This window comes from Stegastes partitus, unplaced genomic scaffold, assembly GCF_000690725.1.
Source record: "Stegastes partitus isolate 25-593 unplaced genomic scaffold, Stegastes_partitus-1.0.2 Scaffold178, whole genome shotgun sequence".
Lineage (NCBI taxonomy): Eukaryota > Metazoa > Chordata > Actinopteri > Pomacentridae > Stegastes > Stegastes partitus.
The window spans coordinates 105,924-122,416 of record NW_007577909.1 but is presented as its reverse complement, the minus strand read 5'-3'; the positions used below and the strand labels follow the sequence as shown (position 1 = coordinate 122,416).

At 43.0% G+C, this 16,493-nt stretch overlaps 2 protein-coding genes across 3 annotated transcripts; one reads left to right on the top strand and one right to left on the bottom strand.

Annotated features, from left to right (window-relative positions):
* Window positions 1-22: 22 nt before the first annotated feature.
* Window positions 23-8,485, bottom strand: LOC103355986 (heterogeneous nuclear ribonucleoprotein Q). 2 transcript variants are annotated; one of them, XM_008279984.1, is made up of 12 exons: window positions 8,356-8,485; window positions 6,466-6,625; window positions 5,372-5,490; window positions 5,005-5,112; window positions 4,698-4,811; window positions 4,202-4,378; window positions 3,844-3,979; window positions 3,121-3,326; window positions 2,841-2,990; window positions 2,629-2,750; window positions 2,109-2,434; window positions 23-1,543 (listed from the first exon to the last, which is right to left on the bottom strand). In XM_008279984.1, exons 2-12 carry the CDS (start codon window positions 6,611-6,613, stop codon window positions 1,515-1,517), a joined length of 1,635 nt encoding a protein of 544 aa, XP_008278206.1. In that variant the 5' UTR covers window positions 6,614-6,625; window positions 8,356-8,485; the 3' UTR covers window positions 23-1,514. The 2 variants fall into 2 exon arrangements, with proteins under 2 accessions (XP_008278206.1, XP_008278207.1); XM_008279985.1 differs by lacking the exon at window positions 6,466-6,625.
* Window positions 8,486-14,572: 6,087 nt separating this feature from the next.
* On the top strand, window positions 14,573-16,072 carry cga (glycoprotein hormones, alpha polypeptide). Its single transcript, XM_008279983.1, has 4 exons — window positions 14,573-14,599; window positions 14,677-14,788; window positions 14,992-15,176; window positions 15,972-16,072. The coding sequence occupies exons 1-4, from the start codon at window positions 14,573-14,575 to the stop codon at window positions 16,044-16,046; spliced, it is 399 nt and encodes a 132-aa protein (XP_008278205.1). The 3' UTR covers window positions 16,047-16,072.
* Window positions 16,073-16,493: the final 421 nt, after the last annotated feature.

Below are 16,493 nucleotides of genomic sequence, written 5' to 3'. Positions count from 1 at the left end.
TATCCAAAGACTAAGACACAGATAGAAATCAAAAACTTTATTACAAAAATAAGTTACACTCACCTCCATTTTACAGTATAAAACAATTTATTTGCAGGAATGCAAAAAACGTTGTTGGCCACCAACAATAGTTTAAAACTGTTAACATCTTTTTTTCAAAAGGTGGTTGTTATGATTTTATTGAGGGAGTTAACTGTATAGAAAACTGGGATTGAAGAGCAGTTTCCTCGATGCTATACCTGGAAATAGAAATCATTCACTGCAGTATCCCTTCTACCACTATGGGACTATGATCCCTCACCAAATCATAGCAGCTAAGGTTAGGCACACATGCTCACTGACTGGGCAATATGGCAATTCAGTTATCCATCAACGTTAGACGCCTAAGATCTTCTACATAGTTGCTGTCTTGGGAGCTGGGAAGGGATCATTCAAGATTAACATGATCTCAACAAGATGAAGGGTTGGATTAGGTTGTCGTACATTATTCTGGTGTTGCTCGAAAATGTGTCGTATCAATATAAAAACAAACCCACTGGAATAATACAGTGGCACAAAAGGGACACTGCAGGGCTTTATTTTTGTTTTTCATTTTTTTAATCAAAGGCAGTTGGATGCCCGTGATGTTGAAGCCTTTACAAAAGTAACATTTTCCGAAAAACTATACAACCAGTAACTACATACTCTGAAGAAGCAAGGCGGCTAATTCAGTTCAAAATAGGATAAAAGCAGGGCTTGTTCAGACTCATCTCATGAGATTGTTTTGCATGCCCAGTTTGACTGTTTGCAGTCTGCAGAGCTGCAGCTAAAATGACTATATTACATTAAGTACATCGTTTTTGCGCCGCAGCTCTTGTGCATATTTTGTATGAAAACAAGCCCTGCTTTCATCAATATAAGTTTCCCTATTTACAGTACAGGCCGGGTAGTTTAGTCCTCTGTACTGAGGTAGTCAACCAACCCTTTAAAGACAAGTTCTGAAAAGAACCACTTTCCTGGAATGCCTGACTTATCCATGCCAGGTGGGTACACCCTAAAACCCTGCAAATGTTCTCTTTCAAACATCCAGATCAAACAATTAAGATTAACATGGATATTCCGACAATAAAAATTGCGATAAGCACAAAAATATACAATAGCATCAAGCTCCTTTGAGCCACTTCAAACCTAAGAACTTAAAAAGTGCAATTTCTTCAATAATTATTTAAAAAATGGCATGTTCAGGGACAGGGAAGGGGGAGATTGTAAGGGCAATTCATAAAGCCCTGTATATCAGGGCTGGTACAGGGACTCTGGGCAAGAGGCTGTGGCGACTATTCAGAACCCTCTGCGTATTTTTTTTAAGGTGGCAGTTTCAGAAAAAAAAAATGAGTATAAAAAAACATGGGGGAGGGGAGATGCTTCTTCTGTAAGGCTGGAATATCATTGGACCTTTTTGTCGTGCTCGTTGTTTCAACATCCATTGCAGCTTACGGTGTAACCCCACACATCAAGTCAGTATCCACTGTGACAGGTCAGGACCGCCCTCGGCCCCGTTTCCCTGCTGAAGCAATAAAGGGAAAATTAGTACCAGAAACTCACGGCGCACACGTTCTCCATCGGGTCATTTAGACTGGATCTAGTGTTTGTGGGTCTCAGCTCGCTGCCTTAAAAGCAGCATGGTGGTGAGCTTGACCTCTGTCTGCTGGCAAACAAGCTGCCTGGCTGCTCTGTAAGATGACACCTGTCAGAGATTAGTTATGAGGCCGATAAGCAGGTGTAACGCTTTTTAAGTGCTGCCTTACAATTAAACTACCCTGAGAAGACAACCAATTCCTGCACTGCAGTTCATCCCTAACTTTCAGTTTACCCAACACCTACAGCTGCTTTTGTTTGCTAATCTACAAGAGGCCTTCCAACCGTGAAATTTCATAACTGACCTACTCGCAGAAAACATGCCGGCACCAGGACCGAGCTCAGGAGTGACACTTCCTGTGATATTAGAGACTAAATAGCAAAAGTCAAAATAAAGTGAGCCACGATCCGAGTTCTTTCGACCTGGAACAGAGCTTTATTAGTCACCGCAGCGCGACTAATTTGACAACATCAGTATTAAAACAGTCATTTACCTCTGATTGTTCCAAGACCTCCTCGCTGGGAGAAGCCCACTCGGCCCCTCGGTGTGACAGCACCGCGGCCCCTGGTCTGACTGGCACCGCCGCGGACTCCTCCCCTCGCTCCTCGTCCTCTGCCAGACCCCTGGAAGTCCTCGTAGCCGTAGTACGGGTCATCGTAGCCGCCCCGGTAGTTGTGGTAATCATATCCATAGTAATCGTAATAGTCTTCATAGCCGTAATAATCAGGAGGGTAGGAATAGCCCCCTCGCCCGCCTCGTCCTCGGCCTCTTGTGGGTGGCGGCATATGGGGAGGCCCGTAGTAATAGTATTCATCATACCTGAGGGGGGAGACACAGACTACACATCAGCATGCATCCTGCTGTATAACAGAATGTAAATGTGATACGCCGGGGCAGTATGGCCATGTTATGTATGCTGCTGAATTATTAAACGCATCAGAAGCATATTATGCGTCTTTCTATGAAACAGACTGAGGCGCTTCCAATGATCTGCTCGCATTGTTCTTGCTTACATTTGCGTTTTAGCGGCTTGCCTCTGGGCCTTGCGCTCTTTCCTCTTCTGATCAGGGGGCTTGGCGAAGACGATTTCAATGTGCTCTCCTTCAAGGTCTTTGCCGTTGAGATCAGCCAGAGCCTGCAAAATTATTAACACCGCAATGACACCAAAATCCCAGTTTAACTTCACCATCACGTCTATTCACTGAAGAGGTTCTTTCCTCCGTACCTTCACAGCACCGTCTCTTTCCTCAAAGTGGATGAAGGCGTAGTCTTTCAATTTTTTCACTCGCTCCAGCTTGCCAAACTGACTAAAGGCCTTTTCAAGTATCTCCTCTGTAACAGTGCTTGCTAAGTTCCTCACAAACAGCACCTTGACCTGGAAGCAAAGAAAAGAAAGTTCAGGGCTTTGGCACAAAAGGGAATAATTCTTGCTGCAGGATACAGTCGTAGGCAAAAGACATGTTGGCGGCATATAGATCCAACATTACCGAGGAGCTCTGCCTTACCTTGGCCATGACTTCTGGGTCGGGGTCCTCAATGGGGTCGGCCCACTCCACAGTGACCACATTCCCCCACACCTTCACCTTGCCACTCATTAGTCGGCGGCGGGCCTGAGCTGCCGTCTTGTGGTCTTCATACTCCAGGAAGCAAAAGCCCCTGTTCTTCTTCTTGTCGTCTGGCTGGTGGTACAATATGACATCATTTAGACCCTCTGTAGAGACAAGAAACGGGGAGAGAGGTGAAGAAAAAGCAGGTTTCGGTTAAAAGAACAATCACATCCTTCTTCTACCAAACCAGTGACATCAATCCTGCTTTTAGGAAACCGCAAGAGATGCAATAAAATAATTTAAGATAGAGATTTATCTGTTAAAGTCTCAAATCTTAACCATAAATAATCTAAATTGTTTTATTGCAGCTGTAAGTTGCTGTACAGAGATTTAAAGCTTTACATTAAGTAATGTTAATATTTCTTCCAGTCCAGAGTCTGCCAACAAAATAAAAAAAATAATTTACTATATTCAGTGTCCAGTCAGATCTTAGCGGTAAACCATCACAGTAACGTGAATTACTCCAGCACAGTAATGAGATCATCATTTGGACAGAAAACAGTTTGATTACTGAGGAAACTTGCTAATCTGGTGAGTGAATCTGAAAGTTTTGAGCTAAAACATTTGTAGAATGAAGCTGATGAACACATATTCAGAAATGAGAGGATGGTCCTGACTCACCTGTGACTTTTGCAAATTCTTCAACAATCTGCTCTTTTGTTTTACTCTTGGGGATGGAGCCAACAAACAGTCTATTATTGGCCACAGAGATGCACACGCCGATGTGTTTACCCGGTCGGATTTCATTGTTGTTGCACTGCGGAAGGATGAACGATCGCATAAGAGACTATTTCACATCTTATTCCAACTAGGAGACGCACTCCACATACCTTCAAGTTAGAAAACATGATTAGCATACTGTCTGCTACGTAGGATTTCTTTGATTCTGACTGATTCCTACTGGCAGAACAGGCTAGGTGTGACAAACAATCCCACAAAGCCTCCCTTTCTGTTCTTAATTGCAGTACAATAGACCTACCAATTTGACAGCCTGCTGCGCAGCTTCTTTAGTGCAGAAAGTGACAAAGGCGTAGCCTCTGTTCAGGCCACTGAGAGGATCCATCATCAGGCGCAGGTCCCAGATGGGGCCAGCTTTCTCAAACAGTGGAACCAGCTCATCCTCAAACAGGTCTCTGGGGATTTTGCCTACAAATATCTGCCAGATTCACAGGGAGAGGAAACACGGTGCATTAGAGCAACTCTTTCATTTGAAATGTGGGGTAAAGACAAGGAATAGATGTCATTCTGATGAAAAGGTGTCCAGTCAGCTCTTAGCGGTAAACTATCAGCGTAACCGCGGTTACTACAGAAGATAATAAAGCGTCATCATTTGGACACCGTTTCATACCTGAAGCTCTTAGCCCAGTAGTTACAACAACAACAACCAATCAGACAGAGTGAGTAAATAAAGGTGCATCGTTCTTGTGTAGTAATGCTCACTAAACAATGTGATGTAAAAGCAAACGTTCTGGTACCTCTGTACCGATGGTGGGCTGTGCCCCAGAGTGGGCAGACTCTGGAGGAGGACCACCATACTTCCTCTGTCCTGTTGTCACATCGAGAGTGTAACCAGTCCTCTCCAGCAAAGCCTGACAGTCAGACAGATATGGAAAATCAAAGAGGTGATTGTTTAATCACTAGTCATGAATGTGATGCATTCAAACATGTTGCTTACACACACTAAACGCATTTCTGAAATCAAACACACTCAATATTCTCACATGACATCTAGAGCATAAAATCAGTTTCAACATAATCATTTGCTGGACTATCAGGTCTCACTTTGATTTTGGCTTCATCTGGTCCTTTATTGGTGTCTGACACTTTGGTCCCTTGTTTCTCTCTCTGTCTGTACGTCTTCATCACGCCACAAAGAAAGGCACTTTTGTTCTGAAACACAAACAATCAAACAATAAATACAACCGATCAACATAATTAGGACAACTTATCGTTTAGAGGAAGAACAGCCAGGTAGACGGGACAGCAAGTTTAAGTCCTCCAGATAAGATCAATGACTTCTAAGAGTGATTGTGCAATCTCAATTCAACTACATAAGACTGATATTCATCACACGACATGAAGGACGTCCACTCTGTGCAGAGGCATTAAAAACTCTCTGAGCAGTAAACAAGCGGTGCCACATGCATACCTGAACATGTGAGAGGTCGCTGTCCTTGAATTGCAAAAGGACTTGGAGAGCACCTTCCTCGTTGAATTCTTTCAGAGCCTCAATCGCTCGGTCATCTAAGTCACTGTGTGACACCAAACCTGCAGGTCGAACAACACAGAGAAACGATGAGCGACTGAAAGGAGAGGAAACTTCCATCACTACACTGTCAGGCAGTAAAATTACAACACAAGGGAGGGCATCACAGACAAGTATTTACATGCGGAATATTTTGTACAACAAAAAATCTTTTGAATGAGTAATGAATAAATAATGACTACAACAATTAAGAGTGCGGAGCAGGACCAGCCTAATCTAATGGAGCTGTGTACAGTAGTCGGGCTGCACTTTACTTTGCAGCCAGCACGTTTCTGCAGAACTAATCACAACAGATGTGACAGTGCAACTTGATATGCCAGTACCCCTCTATACTGTGGCTGGGAGTTTCTAATGAGCCGGTCTGCATGCTCCTCTATGGAGGGGCCGTCACCTGTCTCAGGCAGCCACACACCAGACAGCTGCTGCCATTGTTTCCGCCTCAGTCCCATCTGGCTGAAAAGGCCAGACCAGTACTTTTCTCAAAGTGATAAACCAAACAAGTCCTAATATGACCCCAAAACTTTGTCCCTACAGCTCAACCCCATACACACCTGTCAAATCTAACTAAAGTAACAGATATGTAAGCTGTAGCTGACATCGTACGTAGACGACGTACCTACCAACGGCTCTGCAATAACTCTACAGGATGCAGACACTTCATAGAAATTATTGGCGGATCTAGATAGGCTCATCACTCCCAGGAAGAGACAACTCATTCGCCCTGACACCAGTGATCATGCAACTATGTTGGGAATGCAAATGCAGCAATCATTTCAATTTACACATTTTCAAACTGGCAATGTGTAATTTAATATTTTGTAGCACTGCAGTACCCATTTTGGTAGGAAACCACAAAAAGTTGCTTCAGGATCCCAATTCCCCCATTCAAAAAGGTGATAAAATGACAATACATGCAAGAAATTGATAAACATAAAAAATTGCATATTAAATATGCAAGTATATTCATAGTGCCTTACCTGCTATGTAAATTTCATCTAGTTTTTCAGCAACTTTCTGTGGTAAACCAGCTTCTAATAAAGTCTGGAAGTGCTCAGAATGGGTAACTGCAGCAGAGGTGTCCATTGGTTCTTCTGGACCATTTCCATTAATATGTTCTGTGGCCATGTCTCCAGAAATCTGTGTAAATGCAATGAGCCAAATTAATCCTGGGTCAAGGGCAAGACTTGGGATGTGTTCAAGAGAGTGTAAAGTCTCAGACTTGTCAGGCAAATCATTTTGCAAAACACAATAAATGGTTTAACAAGGTACGGGTCTGGTGTGAATTTGATGCTGTTAAACCCAAATCATCAAACAGGGGGTGTTGACATGTGCACAACACATTCTCATGGCAAGTGGCCCTTCACAGTCTGGAGACTTTTCACCATCTTAACTCTTGCAGCTCTCAGCTTGAATGAAGTAGAAGCTCCAAAACCTGGATACAGGCAATCAACAGATGTGACATTGTGCGCAAGACAGACAATGCACATACAAAATTCCCCACAGAAATCAGTTCAATGGCATATTGTAAAAACTACGATGTTTGTGTCCATGTGGCAGTACTTTCCATTCTGGTTTGCTCTGGGCTAAGGAGCCAAGTTTACTTGCTAACGCCTGAGTCTCAGTCCTCTTGGTCGCTGCTGGTGTAGAAGCCTTGTCTGCTATGGTCTCTAAATTACATGTTAGCTTACCTTCTCACTGCTGACTTCAGCACAGGCTAGATAGCTGATACACGTGTTCCATCAGAGAGTGAGCCCCGGTTTCCGGTGACTGACCAGTGAGCAAGTATGCACCCTTTAGCATTTTGTTTATTGACACTCTGCAGCACATATTGTGACACTTTGGTAAACACTCCAATCATCATTTTAATCATCAACCCAAATACTACCTCCCAGTCCTGAACTTGTGCAGAGCAGCAATCAGCCTGATCTCTGTTCACAGTAATCTATCCGGCAGCGCTGGACTCAGCAAAACGTGGACGGCAATCTTCAGTTTTAGCCTTTGCTAACATGAGCCTAACGATATCGTCAAGTCGATATTTTACAGTGTCCGCTAATCAGTCACATTTTATCGGCAAGCACGTGCTTTCTCTGTGGTTAAAAACACATCTGCTACGTAAATAAGTGATTATCAAGCCCTGGCGCAAACCACCGCTGAATTTTTAATGTGCAGCGTTAGCAAATTTCTGGGAATAAATTAGTTTCCTCCCCAATTTTTGAGATAATGTTAGATTTAGCGGGGAGGGACTGACTCGCACACGTTGAGGCTAGCTAGCTAGCGGGCTAGTTGGCACAGCTAATGTTACAGCAGTCAAGCTAACTAGGGACCTTCATCGGGACAATAACATGAGGCACTAGTATGCGTTTTCTATCAGTGCAGCTACATTTATTATTTTAGTAGGCACGAAACAGGTCTGTTAGTCCAGCAGCAAGGCACAATCGCCGATTCTAGCTAATATAACTGGCTTTTGCAAGCTAGGTGCTGTTAGCATACAATGACAATGAGCATGTCAGTTCCATGATCTGTCAAAATGAGCTAGCTCAAGCTAGCATGCTAATTCGAACGGAATTTCAGTGAGGCCATTGTTACAACGTCATTTGTCGGTAGGGACTTTTCCAGTTAACAAAGCACGGCTTTCAAATGCAATTACATGAAACGCGGTGTGGGAAGCTAGAGCTTTAGCCCGCTGGATGCGTGGTTTGTCAACGTGCCGCCACATAGGAAGAGTCCATTTTCAAAAAGCCGGTCTGGAGAACTCGTTCCTAACCACCACCAGTTTCCACATTGTTTGAAACAGCACCGCACGATTCAGACTTTTTAGCAATCAATGAAGCAACAATCACGTGACCAATCAGAAGCATTCGCCCTACCTGCCGCTGGCACACCAACGTGTATGGTGCTGATTATTTAGGAAGATAAATGTGATATTTAAAAGACAGAAAAAGTGTAAAACTCCCGGCACTGGTCCGGCTTCAGTCATTCACTCTTGATGATGTAAAATGGCTGCCACGTTCACGCCTCGAGTTTTGTCTCGTCGATGGGGTTTCTTGGACAGCCCTGCACGGGCTTGCCTTGTATGCATTTTACAGTAGAGCAGCAGGTCATCCGCAGCATCCATCATAATTAGACTTCCAGCGACCACAGCCGTCATTTCACGAACAGCACACGCGATGCATTCACGGCGGAGCGTCGCTTAACCGAGCGGATAAAATGTTGGTTATAGGGACACTAAAAAAAACACACACAAGTAAATATTGTTGAAAAATAACGAGGAATTCTCCCATAAAAACATTTTTATTAATAATGTAATATACCACCGCCGCCATTACTGGTGGTAATTATAATTATAATAGTATTAATAATAATAACGGGCTGTTTTCTAATCTAGTCTGTTCTCAGATCAGATGCCAGTACAGTCAAACAAAACAAAATGTGGGACATGATGTGAGCAGCATTAGGACCAGTAGTACAGTACGGAGCAGGGCTCAGGCAGGTCCCTCTTTCCGCCACACTGTGTCACTCTATCCGTGGGTTTACAGCTCATCTGCCACACAGACAAAAGAGGAGGTCACAGCCTTTGTACCAGGAGCCTACTGAACATACTCACATTTTTATTTGTTTGATGCAGGCTGCGGGGAAAGAGTTTGCACTGTTAGTTTCATATATAATCCCTGTTATTCTTGTCTCTGATCCCTTACACTTCCGTCCACCCCCACATCAAGTCTAATAAGTCTGCATTTATTTTTTGCATTCGTTTTTAGTCGTACCGTCATAATCTGCACAATTTGCACCAAACTTCTGGTTCACTGTAAACATGCTTTATCTATAGATCACCCTGCTTTTAGTGTAGGTGCTTTAAGAAGAAGTATTTAGTATGTGTAGGTATACTTGTATGTGTAGGTATACTTGTCCATCCATCATCTCTACACCTTCATCCTCACTAGGGTCATGGGGGGCTGGAGCCTATCCCAGCTGACTCAGGGTGAAGGCAGGTTCACCTGGACAGGTAACCAGTCTATCACAGGGCTACACTTAGAGACAGACAACCAAGCACACTCACATTCACACCTACGGACAATTTACAATCACCAATTAACCTCAACATGTTTCTGGACTGTGGGAGGAAGCCGGAGAACCCGGAGAGAACCCACGCTGCACGGGGAGAACATGGAGACTCCACGCAGGAAGATCCCGGGTGTCCTCACCGGGACGCCAACCGGCGACCTTCTAGCTGTGAGGCCACGGTGCTAACCACTGAGACACCCTGCATCCCTATACTTGGCCAGTAAAGCTGATTTTAATTCTCATTCTGATAAAGAATTATCTTATTTATCCAAAACTGCACAGTAAGTTTGGCTGAATTGTGTTGGTTAAGAATATCTGCAACATTACACCAGGAGAGAAAACTTTTGGGTTTTGTTTTTCATGATGCGTTCACAAGCAGATGCAAGATTTGCAGTTTTGCAGAAAAATCCAAATTCTGAATTCAGTTCCAAAGTTTCTCTGACAGTTGGTGATCTGCTTTCTCCATCACCACTAGAGGGGATCTTCGCCTTATGGTTGAAAAAATAAAGTTTTAGTAGGTACCTGACTCCAACCAGTCCCTCAGCGCGGCGCATTTACAGCCTGTTTGGTTGATTCTGAGCAATATCTTACACAGCTGTTTAAGCATATTTTCTTCATCAGTAGAAATGTGTAATTAAATAATTTAGAGTGAGTTGTGAGTGGTTTCACAAAGACATGCAATTTACTTAACAAAATACGATGACATAAAGAAAACTATTAAAGCAAATCACAGTAAAAATGACTCAGCACTCGGAAATTAAAGGCCAAATATTCAAACGAAATTCTACACATATACCAGAGAAGCATAATAAAACAAATACCTTCTTGTCTAATCGTAGACGGACTGCGACAGACGGATCCCTAATAAGTCCACAGGTAGACTTTATGATGCTGTCTATTTTGAATTTATGGGACTAAAATAACACGACTGCTCGTGTCCCAAACAAACCATAAAGTCCGCTTCAGACAGATGTTCAAAACAATCGCTTCAGAAAGTAAATACTTTTCCATTCAGCGCTAAAACTAATAGGCAGCAGGTGCCAAGACTGTGAAAGAGCTCTTCTGTAAATTGTCAGGTATTAGCCAAAACCCTGTCTGTAGAATTTGTGCTACGGCTATAAAAGAAACCTCATTTTGTCATAAAAGTCAAGTGGAGCTCCAGATTTTAAAGTCAGAATTATATTTGTGCAGTTACAGCTCCTTACGAGTAGCCGTGAATGCAAAATTTATGGTTAACTTTGGTTTTAAATCAAAAATTGAATACCTAAAATGGGCATAAATATGATGACAAACAGCACACGTCACTGTTTCAAGAAACCTGAGCCAGAAATCTTATTAAAGAGAAATCAACTCAGACTCTTTAACCCAGAATAAATAAAACATTTACATCAGACTGATACTGTGGTCGGTTTGTTTTCTTTAATATCCTCTAAAATACGCCAGTTTGTGAACGCATCATGGCCCCTGTCTGCTTTACTGCTGGTGATACACAGTGAGAAGCTCTGATGGCAGCAGAATGTATTGTTTAATGAAATAAGAGCAAATATTAATACAGATCTATCCTGCCACGGTGCAGATAGTGTGCCTTTGGGTTCTCTATGATCTGCCTCCGTGCTTTCATTCTAACATATTCCCCCTCTTTGCATTTTGTCATTCTTGCACTGAGGCCTTTACATGAGGACAGTGTGTGTGTGTGTGAGTGTGTGTGTGTGTGTGTGTGTGTGTGTGCGTGCATGAGGCTTCTCTTGAAAAGAGAAAAAACTGTGCAGCTGCAGTGGAGTGACATGAACACAAATATTAAGATTAAATAAACTCTTGCATCCTCCTTCCTGTTGCTCAGACGGGTTGCAGACGGCGTCCACCCGTATTTACAGTTAAAGTCATCAGGGTGGGATCTTTTAATTGAGCAGACGGAGTGATTACAGCAAGCAAAACCTGTTTCAGTGTTCTGGAAACAGACAACAGACCTGTTTTTAACAAAGAGAGAAAACACAGCAGTTTGTACCACAGCAGAAGCAGAGGCTGATCCCTGGTCACTGAGGGATGTGCAGCTGATGGATAATGTGTGGGGAGAGCTGTGGAGAGCAGCTTTGACAATGATCAATTGTGAGCGTTTTTGTTGTGGTTGGATGACTTAGATTCCTTTCAAACATATGACTGTGGGCACGACTGCTCCCATAAAACCAATGAAGTGTGACAGTTTCATATTCGCGATATCGTCAGGTTCACTGCTTTATTTAGGCAGATTGGATTTTTTGAACTGATCAAATATTTTTAGGCTGATCTCACTGGACTCCTAATGGCAGGTTTAATGGATCGTTCTACTGCTTTACTAAACAGAACCAAGAAACCAGCAGATGCCAGCGGACCACCTCGTCCCTGGTTCCAGTGACTTGTTATCCAGAGCTAGTGAACTGTGTGGAGCCTTGCTGACAACATGACCTGCCATCACCACTACGTCCTCCAGAGAAACAGTGACTGTGTTAACGCCGCATCCTCAAGATTCAAGATTAACTTTATTGTTCCAGGCTGCAGCCAACACAAGCAGACACACACAGGAGAAACACAGATAGAATAAATGCATGCATACGTACATGAGGTAAAAACAGAATAAACATGAACATCATCGTCTAATTTCATGAGTCCACAACATGGTGTTTTAAAAAACACAATTCAAGCTATTTTCTTATTAATTAGCCTGACTGAAGCTGGAACAAATGAATTTTTAAATCTGTTCTATCAGCAGCGCAGGACTTCCTCCAGAACCACTCGTACTCAGTACCAGTGGTGACAAGTTCAAATTGTTTTGGACCAATTTTCAGTCGATGTGGGCATTTTATAAAGTCATTTTTGATTAATTTTGAGTCATTCTAACATGTTTGAAGATATTTTAGATGTTTTTTGAGTCGTTTTGGACAAGTTTTAAATACTTTTGGACTATTTTTAAGTCACTGGACATGTTTTAGGGTCATTGTTGTGATTTTTGAGTCATTCGTGACATGTATGAAATTACTTTAGACATTTTTTGAGTCACTTTGAACATTTTTTGTGTCATTTAAATCATTTTTGAGTCAATAGCGACATGTTTCGAGTTAATTAGACCATGCAGTTGTGGGAGAACCGAGCAGAACCAGGATCCTATGAGGTTATTGATGCTTACAGACAAACAAGGCTTCTCTTTTCTTTGGCCCATGACCATTTTGTGACTCTAAGGTTTTGCTTGTTGCTGTCTTTGGTTCATTAAGTGACCTTTTTGGTTGGTATTTGGCTTTTCTTAGCTAAGAAACATTTGGATTGACATTTTGTTGGTCCTCTGGAAATGTGTTTCAATAACAGTTAACTCCACATCCGGGGAATCCACCTCCACCTCGTCATCATCCTTTTACAACGAGGAGAGAACTGCAGCGTGTCTGCTTCCACTAATCACGCCTTTGATCATCTGGCCCTCCTCGTGAACCTGCAGAACATGAGAAACTTAGCACCACACTTAGTTTTATAAATCTGTGAAGCAGATCAATGAGAGACGGGAAAGCTGCACCTGTCCTCAAGCCGTCCTCGGGTCTCTCCTCGCTGATCTTTTTCTTTCATAAATTAAGTTGCTTTAATGTACACCAGCCCTCCTTTCATGTGTCACTTATCCTAAACATCTTCTCACAGATCCACTTTATCTCTGACAGACTCATCCCGCTCAGACACACTAACTCACTTTATCAGTCTTCTCGATTTCAGGCGGTTATTTTAGACGCTGCTACAAATAGCCAAATCTGATGTTACGTAAGAAACTCAGACAAATGAGCATGAAAGGGTAAAAAACAAAAAAAAGGGCTGTCAGATCTGGAAAGATGTGATAAGTTAATGTTTGAGATTAAATTTTTCATGCTTAAAGTGTTCAGCAAACATGGCAGACCTACTTAGATAATCACACAGAAGCAAACGAATCCACGGCCGCTGCTCTTCGTCTGTTTACATCACAGGGTTGTAAATGAGCGACAACAAGTGCTGCAGCATCAGCCAACAACCAGCATCTTCATATTTCTGCCATTCAAGAGTTTGTCCTCCACGTTTAGCCTCCTGACCGTCTGAGTCTTAGGCCGAGGATTTATCACCAGCACGACCAAGGACACGGGACGGCAGCGCTTCTGTAAACATGTGAAGCAACTCCAAGATAAATCCATATTCATCCCTGACATTTTAGATGTCGGAGGTGGACGGACGGATAACTCCTTAACAACTATCAGATATCTCTTCATTAATTCATCGCTCCGTCCATCCGGTCCTTCTGCTTGACTTTGATTTTATGTATTTTGCAAGAAACGCTGAAAACGCACACCAGAAATAAACCGATTAAGTTTATTTCCATTGATGTATAGTTCAAAATAGCAAAGAATGCAGATTAAATGTGACACAAACTGCATTAAAGGAGTAATTTAAAATTTAGGAAATAAGACAATTTGATGTCTTTCCAGGTTATCTGTGAAATAAGCACAATTTGACATTAAAAAATTGCAAGGATGTTCAAAATACATGGAAGAAAAGCAGTGGTCCTATCAGGTCAAGGGAAAACTACAGAGACCGATCGATCTATCAGCTATTAATAAGAGGCTATAGTGTGATTAAAAAGTGATATTTCAGGCTGATCCATTCCTCATAATGAGCGCGTTCAGGCTGCCTGTATAAGTGATCTATCTGCAGTAAAGGAGAAAATCCCTAATTAATGTCCCTCCCTCTGCTGTGACCTGACAAATAACAACAAGCCTCAGTTACCAAGGAACACAGATCCAGGGATTAAACAGAACGTCCACCGTCAGGATGGAGGGATGGTGGAGGTCTGTTTTGGTGGTTGGTTTTTATCATTTTGGGCTTTTAAGGGGATTAGATGACGGGGAGCAAATTGGCCGGTGAGTCACTGAGATCACTGATAAGGTCGGTACCTAATCCAGGAAGTGACCAGGAGCTCCAGTATAAAACCAGACGGACCAGAGCAGACCTCCTCGATGTAAAGGAGTCCTGTACAGAGGCGCGATGCAGGGGAAGCTTTCTCTCAACATGGTAAGGCTTTAATAATCTCTGTATGACCCACTGGTGCTTTGGTTCTCTGGACTGACTGGTTTCTTCTGTATTTCCAGGTAAACGCTGCGACTACGACGGGCTCCATGAAAACAGCTGGACTGTCTCTTCTCCTGTTGTCTTTTCTTCTGTACATAGCTGATTCTTACCCCAACGTCGACCTTTCAAACAGTAAGAACTGCTCATAGCACAAAACCACTGTGTTTACTGATAAGATGCCCGACTGGCTCGTGATTTGGTCGGTAATTAATGAAAGAGGTGCAAAAACCCCACAGCTCAGTGAATCAGCTCCATCTTTAGGTATTTTTTAAATATATTCCAGCTGACACGGCGCTACAGGTTGTCCACTCTGCTCTCTGAACCGTCTTCTCTAGTGGGCTGCGAGGAGTGCACGCTGAGGATGAACAGTTTCTTCTCCAGGGATCGGCCCATTTACCAGTGCATGGGCTGCTGCTTCTCCAGAGCGTACCCGACGCCTCTCAAGTCCATGAAGACCATGACCATCCCAAAGAACATCACCTCAGAGGCCTCGTGCTGCGTCGCAAAGCACAGCTACGAGGTACACGAACCTTTACTTTACACTTTCTGCCTATTTACTATCATTTGTACCGGTTTCCTACCCCTCCTGTTCAGTGTAGGCTTAGAACACATGAGTGGATGATCATTTCAGGGGCTGCAGGTGGATCAGTGGTTAGCACTGTGGCCTCACAGCTAGAAGGTCGCCGGTCGGCGTCCCGGTGAGGACACCCGGGATCTTCCTGCGTGGAGTCTCCATGTTCTCCCCGTGCAGCGTGGGTTCTCTCCGGGTTCTCCGGCTTCCTCCCACAGTCCAGAAACATGCTGAGGTTAATTGGTGATTGTAAATTGTCCGTAGGTGTGAATGTGAGTGTGCTTGGTTGTCTGTCTCTAAGTGTAGCCCTGTGATAGACTGGTTACCTGTCCAGGTGAACCTGCCTTCACCCTGAGTCAGCTGGGATAGGCTCCGCCCCCCATAACCCTGGTGAGGATTAAGGTGTAGAGATGATGGATGGATGGATGGATGGATGGATGGAACTCCCCAGATGGTTTAAATTAGTCACAAGTGCTTTTGCTGTTGATACCGAATTCCCAATTACATTATAACACTTATGTGCTTTTTTTTTTTTTTAAATCAGACTTTAAATTCTACTCATGTATTTACACGGTGTGTTAATAAAGAATACGAGCGCTTCCTCCACCACTCGTTTAGTTTTAATTTACTTCCCACTTAGTTTCAACTCAGCTGCTAACAGAATGCACACATCCATTCATACAGTCTCTGGACTGCTTGTTATTAATCATCTTTTTTTTCCTTCTTCCTCTGTTCCTCTGACAGACAGAGGTAGCTGGCATCAAGGTGAGAAACCACACACACTGCCACTGCAGCACCTGCTATTTCCATAAGATCTGACCGACGAGGACCAGAGAACGTCCTGCAGCGCCAGAGTTTCTTCTCATATGCACGAGCTCTTGTCTGTGTTTAACGTGTGTGCTTACAACAGCCAGGTGATGTTTTTGTAGTGTTTCTGTCTGTGATGAGTAATCAGCCTACGTATCGATCACTGTATTTAATAGTGGATTTGAAAAGCAATTAAAATATACACCAAGAGGTTGCATTTTAACGAGTGTGTCTTTTATTGAACTCCGTGTGACATAGTGTGTGTTTTTAGGGAAATGTGTGTTTTTTTACTCTATTAAATCAATGTAACATAAAGAAACGAAGGTGCACATCAAGAGGAAAATAAGAATCTACTTGTTGATCAGCTCCAGATTTGATTTTCACATCAGAAATGGAGGCAAAATACTTCAAGCACCCAGTAAAAAAAGCTGAAACTGAGATTTAAAGCGACGTAAGAGA

Excerpts from the sequence above, each read along its gene's own strand:
- cga (XM_008279983.1), top strand. The coding sequence starts at position 14,573 with ATGCAGGGGAAGCTTTCTCTCAACATG. Across the intron at positions 14,789-14,991 it reads CAACGTCGACCTTTCAAACA|TGGGCTGCGAGGAGTGCACG; the intron begins GTAAGAACTGCT and ends CGTCTTCTCTAG. Across the intron at positions 15,177-15,971 it reads TCGCAAAGCACAGCTACGAG|ACAGAGGTAGCTGGCATCAA; the intron begins GTACACGAACCT and ends TTCCTCTGACAG.
- LOC103355986 (XM_008279984.1), bottom strand. The coding sequence starts at position 6,613 with ATGGCCACAGAACATATTAATGGAAATGGTCCAGAAGAACCAATGGAC. Across the intron at positions 5,113-5,371 it reads GCGACCTCTCACATGTTCAG|AACAAAAGTGCCTTTCTTTG; the intron begins GTATGCATGTGG and ends TTTGTGTTTCAG. Across the intron at positions 4,812-5,004 it reads CAGATGAAGCCAAAATCAAA|GCTTTGCTGGAGAGGACTGG; the intron begins GTGAGACCTGAT and ends TCTGACTGTCAG.